We start from the raw sequence: 13,671 nt of genomic DNA, 5'->3' as shown, positions 1-13,671 counted from the left end.
GTTGAACCGGTGTCATTCTGAAGCTATGAGTCTACAATGTAACTAAACATATGACACATAAATGTAAAAGCAAAAAAGCTATTCAAACGTAATATTATTATTAAACATGATAGAGAAGTGAAGTGGCACCTTTGCTCTTTTCATTTTATTAAACTCATTTTTTATTTATTTATTCCTTTTTCTCTAGGTATGGTTTTCATGTGATCAGTTAAACATTGTAAAATGTTCATTATATACTCTTATTATATAGTCTGAACATTTCTCTTGATATTATGTTAAAATGCATATAATCATTACAAAAGTGTTCTCCATTCCAGAGTAAATGTGGTTTGATAGAGACAATATTTTTTAGCATGGATGTAACTGTAATTTTTTTTTAACAATGTCAGACATACAAAAAAATATTTAGTAGTGCCTTTTTTAAAGAAGTAATGGCAAGACCATGGTACATGTAAACAGAAAAAAAGAGTAGTACTATACTCTGTTTTTTTTTTTTTTTTTTTTTACGTCATTTATTAGTTTTATACTTTAGGCATTTCTGTATATTTTGGATCACGTGTTTCAGTGAAGTTTATGTACATTTATTTATAAAATTAATGTTGTATATTGTTGCATAGTTGCATTGTAGACTCATGGCTTAAAAATGATGCCAGTTCAACGAATAACGTGATTGGCCAAATCAATTTAAAAGGTAACAATACAATCTTTGATTGGATCTCACACCGGCCAACATTTGTGATCAGCTAGCGAAATTAAACCTATTTTTATACTTTAATGTGCAACATGTGGCGGTGGAAACAATCGGTAATCTTTTTGTGAATTATTCATACAGCCAAATTTAAACAATGATCCTCATTGGATAAATGTATGAAGCCCATTTCCGCCAGTGAAAGAAAAAAAAGATAAAACTTAGGTTGTAAAATACAAATCCCATGGTACGCCAGAGTTAAAAGAAAGATAAGATAAGATAAAAAAGGAAAAATACAGTAGTTTACTTTGCTATTTACAGTACTATAGTGGCTATATTGTGATTTTTTTTTACAGTAATGCTTTGACTACTGTGATTTCAACTGTAATGCTTAGACTACTGTAATTTTGTCATGTGGACAAGGTTTTACTGTGAACTTCACAACATTCTACTGTAAAAATCATATACAGTAATGTTACTGTGAAATCTAAAGTAAATAACTGTAGATTTCACAGCCATTTTTTACAGTGTAGAGCATTTAGCTATTACCATAGACAGTAAAAGAAATGGGCACAGCGACCCCATTGGAACTCAATTGAGACAAGTGAAGCCCATTTTTTGTGATTTTTAGCACTTCCGTTTCTGACACGCAGACTCAAACTAAGCTTGATGACGTCAGCAACCTGTCTGACAGATGTAAACTTTCTAGTAGCTGTGCGTGCAAACTGCCATCGTTAATCTTGCAGAGACGGCGAGCTTGAGCGGGGAGTTCTTTGGCGTGAGTGAGCAGGAGTAAGTATTCTGATTAGTTATTTTGTATAGTATTTTAAAATGTAACGCCAGGGCTTGTATCTATGGGCTTCTCTCTTGACGTCTCCCCGATTGCCTGCGAGCTTCTCCTCCTGTCTGTACGGTAATTTACTGTGCGACAGAGAGTCGAGTGGTTATGACACAATCGTTAGCCTATTTTTTCAAAACTGTTTCTATGGGGCTACAACTGTACATCGCGAGTGTCAGTGGAGCGTGAGAAGCACGTTGTGTCGCTGCCCATGTTAATGAATCATTCATGCTGCTGCTGATCCATGAAGAGCAACACAAAAAGTATTTTCAACCACATCATTATTTCTGTGTTACACACATTTAAATAACAGAAGTACTGGGATAAAGTTTATAGTTTGGTTATAAACACTTATTCTCTACAATAGCGATCAAAATGAAAGTATAATAACACTTGTCGCAGGTGGCGACAACTGCACGTTTAATGATTTTAATCATATAATATTCATTAAAATAGAGGTTTAGTTTAAAAAAGTACAAGTTGATTTCAAAATGAACAGAATTTATTTATTTATTTTGCATTTTTCAGATAAAATACTATTTTCCCCTATATATTTCATCATTGAGGATTTCTTTTAAAATGTCTAAAAATCTTGTCTCATCTCTTTCTCGTGGTATAAGTGTCTCGTCACACCCCTAGTAGCTGTAGATCGGATAACTACAACCGGTGATAGAGCCAGAAACTCATGTAATTTGTGCACAAAACTAAATACTAACACATAACTAATCTAGGCAAACAAACAAACAAACACACCAGTCACTCATTCATGGGGAGGTTGGAAGTGGATGACTGTAACCGTTAGAAAAACCAGAGAGGGTAGTTATGGAAAATGAGTCAGTGCAATGAGTCAGTGCAGACATCAAAGACACGGCAAAAACTTCACTAATCAGTGTAAGCTCTGACTACCAAGGATTAATTTGCTGTCCGTGGATATCTTTGACCTAGCAAAGTTATTGCTGGGAATTTCATGTTCTATAATATATTTTAGTAATTTTGATTTTTCTCCATTGTTAGCTACTTACCAGTGTTTTGAGATGAAATATTTGACCTGGAAATGGTCTGTATATATTAGCCAGGGCTCGACATTAACGCTTGTCTGGATCTTGTGAAGGGGCAAGTGAAAGAGAATTTTACTTGCCCAACCGGACAAGTAACCTGATCAAAATTTTAATAACAAACAATAACTAGGGCAGTACAATTTGGCGAGAATGATTCTGATTTTTATTACTTTCAGTGTAACGTTGACTAATAATGGATAATGTATTGACAGTATCAAGGTCGTGTCAGTTGAGGCTCGTTAAGTCTCACAGAGAAGTCAACACTACAGCACACACAAAGAAACAAACATATTGCGGTAGAAAAAATATTCTGTATAATATGTGCAACATCAAACGACCAGGAGTGATGTTTTCGCGACTTTCAGCTCGATTGCAAATGTGATATTGATTTTATACATCTTCAGTTAAATAAACAAGTAATATTCACTGACTTACATTTTAGAGACATTGTGGACTGTTTTTGCTCCATTTCAAACAAAAAGCCACAGCAGAACAGTCACACATCTCCGAGCAACACACAACAGTGTTTCGTTACTGAATGATTCATTTTCGAACGAGTCAATGATTCAGTGATCCATTTATAAAAACGGTTACTTGCTTCATTTGTTGAATGAATCAGCCGTTTGAACAAATCGTTTGAATCAATGATTCACTCATTAAGACAGTGACTTGCCACCAACTACTGGTGGTTTACAGTTTTTTTCAACTGCTTACACACATTTTCCAAAGTTTTCCTCTTTTTTCAAAACTTAACACACAAATTCAAGAATTGCACACACAAGATGCAAAATGCGAGAGAGCTGTTGAATATATAAGGTAAAACGAAAGCAAAATTGAAACCAAACTTTTTATTTATGTTTTAATTTTTTTGCTCTTTGTGGTTGTAAATGTAGTATTAGTGTACACAGTTTGAAAAGAAAAAAAAAAATACATAAAAAATATGTAGTGTTGTAGCATGTAGTGTAAAACCAAACATAATGTGTGTGCTTGCATGTGGAGATGGTTGGGTGTATCTAGGCTCCATCTCTCCTCCCGGCTGGGTCCAGCCACAATACTTCATCCACATCACATGCTTTATTCTCTCTTGCCAGACTCTGTGGAAAGAACCTTCTTGTATGGCGTATCCAACCTTGGATGGAGGCAGCATCAATGTCTCCACATGCCTCCTCCATTGCCTGGAGAAGTGTCATGTTAACATAGGGACGACGATCGTACACTTTCCAGCGCCATGTGGAGAAAAATTCCTCAATAGGATTTAGAAATAGTGAATATGGAGGCAGGTAGACAACAGAAAAATGGGGATGCATAGCAAACCAGTTTTGGACCTGATGGGCATGATGAAACCTGACATTATCCCCGATGATGACAAATCTTGCCTGGTCTTCAGATCTGCAGACCCTGAACAAGCATGTCATGAATAGTTTCCAGAAATTGTATGATGTGATCAGTGTTATAGGGGCCAAGTGTGGCGTGATGGTGCAGGACACCATTTTGTGAAATTGTAGCACACATTGTAATGTTTCCGCCACGTTGTCCAGGGACATTGACAATGGCCCTTTGTCCAATGAAATTCCTTCCCCTTCTTCTGGTTTTACTGAGATTTAAGCCCACCTCATCCACATAAATGTATTCATGGACAATGGCATGGGCATCCATCTCCAAACTCTGTAAAAGACAAATGAATATGTAGATCAGTATATGCACAACCGAGTAGCCTGGTTTTGTAGGTGCAAGTCTGATATATTGGAGAAATGCATACATTCACAAAATCATGTCGAAGATTCTTGACTCTGTCACAGTTCCTTTCAAAAGGGACCCTGTACAGCTGTTTCATTCTCATTTGATTTTTCTGGAGGACGCAGTGAATTGTTGAGGCACTCAGCAGTTTCTCAAAAATTGTGGCATCATTAAGGATATGGTTGCGTATTTCACGGATTGTAATAGCATTATTGGCCAAAACCAAATTCACAATAGCCGTCTCCTGCACTTCAGTGAACATGTGACCTCGCCCACCATGAATCCTTTGCCTTTCCACTCTGTAAAAGATTCAGGAACAGTAAGTGTGTGCCATAAACTGTAACAATATATATAATATTTAAAAATTTGGTCAGTTTGTCTTACAGTTGGCTGTTTTATTGTACAGTTTGATACCTTACCAAACTGTGACCAATGCAATGGACTGTAGTAAATGAATGCAAGGGTACTACAGTAAAATATATTTATTATAGTATAGGTCTACTGTTTGTTATGGAAAAAAAGCTATTATGTGTACATTAGAACATGTGTACATTACATTAGATTGTTACATACCTGTTCTCATTTCTAAAGGTTCGAATTATACCCGCCACAGTAAATCTACTCAAATTAGAGTCCAGCCTCTCTCATTGTTAAACCATGGTTTATCACATGATCGACTACTGCAGCCCTAATCCCATTCGAGACCACTCTTCTTGTTCCTTGTCCTCCTCCATTTCTGACTCGTCCTCTTCCTCCCCCTTGCTCCCCTTCCAACTCCTCTTAGTCGAACTCGTCCTCTGGCTCTCCCTCCAACTCCTCTTACTCTGTCTGCATTGTTTGCATCCATTGTCCAAAAGCTATTACTTGACCTTTGGCCTATTTATAGGCCACTACTAAAGTTATGATTGGTTGTTGTTAAGTAAAGCAACAAGTGTTTGCACATGTGAGGAGTTCGTGTGAGGCACTGATGAATTAGTGTGGCATTTTGTTTGGTTGTGTTTATAAAAGGAAATCAAGAAACTTCCTGTCAGTTTTTTGTGTGTTGCATAGAAAATTGTGTGTTGTGTTTTGCAAAAAGTGTTTAATGAAATTGAAAACTGAGTAAAAGGCCAAAAATTAGTGTATGGTTTTGCAGATTTAGTGTGTGGTTCTGGTGGTTCAATTTAAGTCAAATATCAAAAATATGCTGATTAAAGTAATACCTGGTAGAGCACTGATGAGACTGTTTCAGAATAAATTACATTTGTGCCAATTACATTTCCCTGGGCAAGTAACTTTTTAACTCTGAAAAGTGAATGATTTATTTACTTGTCCTAAAGACAAGCTCATGTAAAAGCTTAATGTCGAGCCCTGTATTAGCAATGTTATTGTTGTGCGTTTCATCCTCTTTAATATTCATATTTGTAATGTTGTTATTGTTTGTCTTTTCCTCATTGTTACTTTGCACTTAAAATAGTTTGAGATGGATAGAAATGTCATCACTGTGTGAGTTTAGTCTCATGGTTTTCAATATTGGTTTAAGGGCAAATAAGGGTTAGTACAAATGTAATCTAAATGTGATCCAAAAGTGATCAGATTACATTACCAAAAATGTGTAATCTAAGAGATGATATTACTGACTTCAAATTTTTTAATGTAATCTGTAATTAGTAACTGATTAAAATTCATAAGTAATCTACCCAGCTTTGTTAGTTAGTTAATAGTGAGAATTGGTCCCCAAACTAAAGTGTGATCAATAAATTAATTCAGTATTAAATCTGTTATCATCCACAAAATATTTATACTTGTGTATTCATATACTTTTGAGTATATCTTAGGTCATGTAATTTGTAGTTATTGTTCACAAATTATATTTGTATTTGTTGTCTGAATGCTGTTTTCTCTTGTCTTTATTCTGAATCTTCTTCAGATCACGATCGACTACAGAATGAGAAGAGCAGACTACAGAATGAGAAGAGAACACTACAGATTGAGAAGACAAGACTACAACATGGTGAATGTATCTTTATTACATTATTAATTCATTATTGATTTAAAGTCAGCCATAAAACACTGTTTTAACTGTGTGTATTCATTTATTTTGTGTTTATCTTGGATCTGGTAAATGGTCACCAGTTGTTTATATAATGTATATTTATTCAGATACTGTCATGGCTGGTTGCAAAAACAATATAGAGCTGGATCTGAGCACAAGCAGTGTTGTTTAGTGTAAAAACACAAAAGAAACAGAGCGTACTGGCAAAAAACAGCAAACTGAGCAACAAACTTAAAAATGATTTATTATATTTATTAGAAGTTATTTTAAATGCTGTTAGTGAACTAGTAGTTGAGTAGATTTCCACAAACGCTCAATTTTACGACAGGTTTATTTATAATTCATTGAAGGAGTGGAGTTAAACAGAGAAGCTGCTCTGGGTTTCATTGAAGCAACTTCATCCAAGATTGAAAAAAGTACTCATTAAAATGTTGTTCTTAAATAATCAACACTATTGTTTGACAAAATAATGGAGGAATTTTCAAAAGCAGCACAAAAGTTTTCTTCAGAAAGGTAACTTAGGATGTGAGAGTTAAAGGGATACTCAACCCCAAACTACGGGTTTCAGCTTCGTTCATCTTCAGAACTCAAATACTCACAGTTGACCTCTTCACCGTCAAAAATTACAGACATAGGAAATGAAAGGAAAATATTTAAAAAAATGTAAAGCTCAGTGAAACTTTTGGTTGTACAAACTACAAATCAGCCACCGGTCAGGAAAAAAAGTGTTCAGCATTTAAGGGGTGACCCCTAACCCTCACAGGAAACTTTGTGCAGTTTTACTTTCTCAAAAAAACTCATTCTGTATGATTTATAAGTGTTTTGAAAAATGGGGACATGGGTTATGTCCTCATAAGTCACCCTCTCCTTGTAATACCTGTGTCATACCCATGTCATTATACAGAGTTGTGTCCTGATATGTCACAAAAACAAGAGCACACACACACACACACACAGTGCGCGCAAACACACACATATACACACACACACACACACACACACACACACACACACACACACACACAGTGCACGCAAACACACACATATACACACAGAAATTAACTGGTAAGACTGCAACAGAGCAAATTTTGAAAATATATGAAATAACATTTACTGAATTACATTAAATAAAATATCAATTAATTACAAAATGTTTGTATAAAGTGTTGTGAATGATCACTATCCATTCCTTATTTTGTTAGTTTTTTTAATATTCAAATACTGAGTAACAAAAATATTTTCTATGTGCTCCCTTTCTAACAAGATTTAATGTTTGACTGTAATCATAATGTCAAACCTGATACTTATCTAACCAAAAATATCTAAACCTTGACCAAAGGTAGTCTTTAAGAATGTCCAGATATATATCTAAATGCAAAACCTAAAAAATGAAGAAATTATGTCTAAAAACAGCGAGAATCCAAAAGCCTCTGTATATATCTGTACAGGGTCGTAATACAAGAGGTTATGCAACATTACACTATTTTTATTTTTGAATGCCCCCAGATGGCCAAATTCTCACTTCACAAAATAAATACATTTTTTAAAATGCCTTCACTCTATTTTAATGTGAAATATTGCATTTATTAAAAAATAGTAAAGAAATAAAAAATATTTATTAATTTTAATGGAAAATAATATCACATTAAAACGTTAGAAATTAGAAAATAGCTCATTAAAATTGTATAAATATTGCATAGTATCATAAAATTCCCTGAAAATCATAAATAATAATAAAAAATATATTATTGAACAAAAATATATTTAATTGATTTTCTTGTAAAAAAAATAAAAAATAAAAGTTACATTTCAAGGCTTCGGTCACTTTTGACCACATTGACAAACATTATATAATGCTTAACAGATCACTAGTTTATATATATTCAAATAGCTAGACATAAGATGAACAATGTTCATAAATGTCATTAAACTTGATTCATATGATCACGTTTTGAAAATCTACAGATGATTTTAACAGATGTTATACAATGACTGAAAGCTTTTGTTAATGTACAACACTTTTGCTGCTGTTGAGGTGTGAGATGGTGAAGGTTAGGGTTTGGTGATTGTTTAAGGGATGGGTAAGAGGTCAAGAGTGTAGAGGGGTCAGTTTGGTTACTATAAGAGAACATGGTTCATGGTTCAACATCTGTTTATATTACATTGTTTTGATAAATTAACTATATATTAAGTATATATTAATATAAAGAAAATATTAAGTATTTTCTTGAAAAACTTATTTGATTTCTTCTGCTGATGTATGATTCAAGGAAGTCCTCATTTAATGATATAGTATACTAATGTAAGTCAAGGCAATAAAAACATGTTTTTCACCCAAATTAATGTGTTACGTCTTTAAGAAGCATTTACTTAAACTTAACTAACCATCTTTACACAAACATTGTTACAGCAGATAAAAGTCCAATGATCATAAAAATACTGAAAGATTATTAAACGTTTATAAACATTTACAAATGATGAATAGTTTCCACTTTAGATTGGCTTCTGCAAAAACATGAACAAATAATTAATAAATGATTTAAGATGTGTGAATAGAAGACGTCTACACAACAAACTTAGACCAAATATATGAACTTTACAGACTGTGATTATGAGTTAATGAATAATAATATAACATGAATAGTTCAGTGAATAATAAAGAGTTACAAATGACTGATTAAGCTATTTAATAAACATTTGTAAATGTAAAGAAGAGCATTAGGTGATATGAACTGAAGTTTAATGACATTTGTTAGTATTCACAAGTACAGTAACACATAAGCTGAGCAGATCTGTCATGGAGCATAAGTTACTGTGTTGATGATCACAGCTAAAAGACAAACACTTTCTTGGAGCCTAAAACCCAGAGTTATAACAAACTTTAATCAGCTTCCTGATACACACAGCCCCTGATACACACTCCTGTGATGTTAACACACACTATACACACAACTACATGAGCATTACTTGTTTGTCAGAGTAATAAACATGACAGAATTTAATGTTCTTTTCTCATCTTTTTCTGAATTTCTTTAGAACGTGATCAACATTTACAACTTCTGAAGACAATCTTACCTAAAGGTGAATTTGTTTTATAATTCTTAATTAAAATATAAATTCATTACTTTTGAATTATTCTGAAAAACAGTAAATGAACATGCTGTGCGTTCATATGTGTATTCAGTTCATTATACTTTATTATAAGATATATAAAGTTTATAAAGTCTTCTTGGGTTTTGTTGGTCTTCAAGAGATGATTTCATTATTTATCTAAAGATGAAGCTTTCATAACTTCATATTTCTGTTTTTAGCTCTCACACATTTAAGAACACACAAGGGTGAGTAAAAGGCACAATTGTTTATTTTAATATACATTATAATAATTATTTATTTGAATATACATTATTTATAATAATTGTTTATTTTACATTACTAAATAAAAGCAAGCAAAAAAATCTACACAAGGATTCAAAAATGAACAACAAAATGACTCTCAGAAAACAAACTAAAAGCAGATGAAGTGAAGCAGGAAAAATCAGAACATTTCAGTCTTTCAGTAATAGATAAGATGTCAAAATTATGAACATTATTGTTTATAATATAATGTATTAAATGATAAGTGGTGTATCTTTATTTTAGTTTGTCTTGTAAAGTTCTCATGATTCCTATCAAAATAAGAAATTATCTTTATTTCATGATATACTCATCTGTAAAGCAGAGTTTTCTATATTTTCCACAGTGAATGTGATTCTGGATGCTGATACGGCTCATCCTCGTCTCACCGTGTCTGATGATGGGAAACAAGTGAGAGATGGAAAGAGTCAAACAGAAAGACTGGATGGAGGAAAAGACAGATTTGATGAATATCTTGGTGTTCTTGGGAAGGAAGGATTCTCCTCGGGGTGTTTTTACTTTGAGGTGCAGGTGAAGGGACAAACTAGGTGGGATTTAGGAGTGAGCAGAGAATCTGTGAACAGGAAGGGGTCGAACGGTCTGTGTCCTGAGGGTGGATACTGGACTGTGAGTCTGTATAGTGGGGAGTATTGGGCTCGTGAGTCTTCACCTGTCTATCTTTCTCTGAGTGTGAATCCTCAGAGGGTCGGTGTGTTTGTGGATTATGAGAAGGGTCTCGTCTCCTTTTGTGATGTGGAGTCCATGTCTCATATCCACTCTTTCACTAATCAGTCTTTTAATGAGAAACTCTATCCATTTGTTAGTTTGGGGTATTGGAGTAATGAAGACCCCACTCCACTGATTATCTGTGATGATTACTAATGAGATCAGTGACTGAATTTACACGATCCACTGAAATCAACCAAAATACAATTTAAACAGTGTAACAGCAATAAATATTAAATATTATTTGCACTTCCAGTCAAAAATATGGTCACACAAGGGTGATTTTATGTTTTCTGTGATCTTAAAATGTTTTGGTTTTAAGACGTCTGCTTTAAATGTGTAAAATTACTTTTTTGTAAATAAATATAAATAATGCTTATATATACATATGAATTTCTTTATGAGACAGAGGCTTTTCTTTATGATGAATAATGTTTTGATCTGGAGCAGATGATGAATAAAAGCATCATGAAGAGCTCATCGTGCAGTTAACTGTTTCTCCTTCAACACTGTTTGCTGTCGGTTTATTAATGTTTTTAATTATATATATATATTTTTTTTAGTAATTTGATTTCTCATTGATTTTGTATTTCATTGAATTACAGTTAAATTAAATTAAAGTTTTAAATGCTCTGTTATTTTTCTGTTTGAGCTTCTCTGAACAGAACTGATTTTGAGCACCGAGCTCCTAAAGGGACTGATACACACAGTAAACCTGGTTCAGTTCACCTTGTGTTTCTGTTATTTGGTTTTGTTCCTGTTCTGTTCTGTTTGTAGTCCTTCTGTAGTTTTTCTTATTGAGTAGTTATTATTAGTAGAATTATTGTTTGTGTAATAAATACTGTATTTAGATCCTACTCTCCTTCTTCTCTGAGTGTTCGTCATATTTTTTTAACAGCTGTTGAGAAATGAATACAATAAAACCAAACTGAAGTATTCAATCAAGGATGATTTGAAGCTGCAAAAAACTTTAGATAGTATTTCATATTTAAAATGAAAGTATTTTTCAGTCAGTGTCAGTAAACAGCAGCTGCTCATATGTGAGAAAACAAGATGGCCGTGGATCAGAAAGTTCTCAAACCCAGCCTCGATGACGTCAGCGGTCACGTGGTTATCACAGAACGCAAAATTATTGATTTAATGTGTAGCAAATAGTTTCAATTAAACCAACAAAACTTATGTTTACTTCCAATTAAGTTAATCATTTACTTTAGCTCAATGACAAGACAGATTTTCACTATTAATTGTTGTAAATTCTTCCTCAAATTACAAAAGTGGAAATCGTCGATAAGTGTTGAATATTTCAGCATGATGTAATAAACATTTAAAACTGTTTGACTCTCAAGAGTGTAAATTCAGTAATTTAGTGACATTTAACAGTAAAATCACGTTCTGAAGGTGAAGAAACTGATTTATATGTACAATGTAGATTTGTATTTATCTGGATATTTGATTTAAAAATATGTAATAAAAAATTTTTTAGTTCTATAATAATTATATATATATACAAACACATTTGAAATATTTTATTACTGAATGTTTCAATTGATGAATTGCATCAAAGGACCAATGTTTTTTTTTCTCAGAGAGCTGTGCAATAATAATGAATAATATAAAGTCAAGTGCAAACCTTGCTGTTTTACACGGAAACGTGTGGAATGAGGAAAAACATTTCTTAGGAAAGGTGTGTCTCTTGTTGTTTCTGCTGCCGGTTTATCACAAGAGATCAAGTACATGAGAATCTTAAAATCAGGTATTTTATAAACCTGTAAGAACTTGTAGAACTCGTGGATCATCAGACATGCTTCATTTGATTTAAAGGGAGAACTCACCCAAAAGTGAATAGTTTGTCATCTTTTACTCACCGTCATTTCAAGCTTCCTTCAGTGTAACACAAAAGGAGATGAAATTTCATTCACTGCTCTTTTCTGATCAAAACTACCATAAAGAGTTGAGACATTCAGACTGACCAATCAGTAAATCACAGCTCCCCATCACTGTACTAAAGCTGTGACAGTTAACAGACTCCTGAAATAGATGAATGTTGTCCTGCAGGCCTCGATCACCATCAGCTCTTCTGTGCCTTCAGGAACCCCAAATGGTCTTTGCTCATTTTCAGTCATGTAACGTAAAAAAAAAAAAAAAAGCAAATCCAAATAAATTTATACTGATAATCTGAGGTATAATCATGTAAACAAATATGGTTGAAAGTACATTTTTAGTTCCAGTTGACTATAAAAATTAGATTTTGTCATATTTAATTTTCTTCAGCTGAGAAGAAGTAAATCGATTACATGTAACAAGTTGACATAATTTAAGTTGATCCAAAGACACATTTTTTTTCAGTATACATTAGTATTTTTTGTTTCTTATGTTCTAGAAATACACAATAAAACCATTATCATTGCAATAATCATATAATAAGGTCTAAAAGTGAAAATGTCACATTTTGATTTATCAATACTCTGAGAGAAAAAAGTCACTTCTTTGAGTCATCATTTAAGTTCAGTGATACTGTAATGTAAAACTAAGCCAGTAATAACTTATTTACAATCGTCTTATGAATGCTCATATCAGCAGAATTTATTCAGACACAATCATTTATCATAAATGCTAACTGTAACTGTTCAGGTCCCAAATGGTCATTTTCGTTCATTTAATCAGATTAATTGAGAAACCATCTGGAAAGCAGATTAGAGGGGGTCTTGATCAGTTTAAGGGGGATTAAAGGAACCTCCTTCATTAACACATGTCTGTACACTGGGATTTAATTATTATTATACACAGTCTATTCATCTGGTGAAACCTAATATGTTAACTACTCAACAATTTTTAGTTGTATTTGGATTATCATAAAAAAATGAATCATAATAATTTAAGAATTTAAATGCTTTGGTTTGGTATATTCCATTGTATTTCACCTAAATATTAACAAAAGATTAATAGTCTCATCTCCTCAATCTCTTACAGATCATCATCAATTCAGCTTCCAGTGCTTGCTGTTTGTTTCTGTCTTGTGAATATGGATGCCTCCAAGCCTAAAGCTAGCAAAAAAGGCCAAAAAAGGTCTTCCCAAGTTCAAACAGAGGTCAACAAAACAGTTCAAGAGCAAGCCGCCCAAAAAGGGTATCATTGGGTACAAATACTTTTAATATTTATTTATTGGATCTTTTATGGATTTGCATGTTGTATCTGT

At 33.2% G+C, this 13,671-nt stretch overlaps 1 protein-coding gene and 1 long non-coding RNA gene across 11 annotated transcripts in view; one reads left to right on the top strand and one right to left on the bottom strand.

Moving 5' to 3' along the window:
- Nucleotides 1–9,371, bottom strand: part of LOC132149568 (uncharacterized) — a 78,446-nt gene extending 69,075 nt beyond the window's left edge. The window contains exon 1 of the long non-coding RNA XR_009435039.1: nt 9,261–9,371. This is a non-coding gene — a long non-coding RNA (uncharacterized LOC132149568). The remainder of the gene's footprint in view (nt 1–9,260) is intronic.
- The window catches only part of LOC132149565 (butyrophilin subfamily 1 member A1), a 98,832-nt gene extending 87,626 nt beyond the window's left edge, over nt 1–11,206 (top strand). For 4 of the 10 annotated variants that reach the window (XM_059558930.1, XM_059558927.1, XM_059558925.1 and 1 more), the window contains 2 exons: nt 9,668–9,694; nt 10,096–11,202. In XM_059558930.1, coding sequence (XP_059414913.1) covers nt 9,668–9,694; nt 10,096–10,631 — 563 coding nt within the window. In that variant the 3' untranslated portion in view covers nt 10,632–11,202. Of the gene's footprint in view, nt 1–6,230; nt 6,315–9,392; nt 9,438–9,667; nt 9,695–10,095 lie in introns of all 10 variants that reach the window. The other 6 variants (XM_059558923.1, XM_059558922.1, XM_059558926.1 and 3 more) reach the window with 5 other exon arrangements.
- The last annotated feature ends 2,465 nt before the right edge of the window (nt 11,207–13,671 follow it).

The sequence above is a fragment of the Carassius carassius genome, chromosome 9 (genome assembly GCF_963082965.1).
Source record: "Carassius carassius chromosome 9, fCarCar2.1, whole genome shotgun sequence".
Lineage (NCBI taxonomy): Eukaryota > Metazoa > Chordata > Actinopteri > Cypriniformes > Cyprinidae > Carassius > Carassius carassius.
The sequence above is the reverse complement of the archived record's forward strand: the minus strand, read 5'-3'. Positions and strand labels throughout refer to the sequence as shown.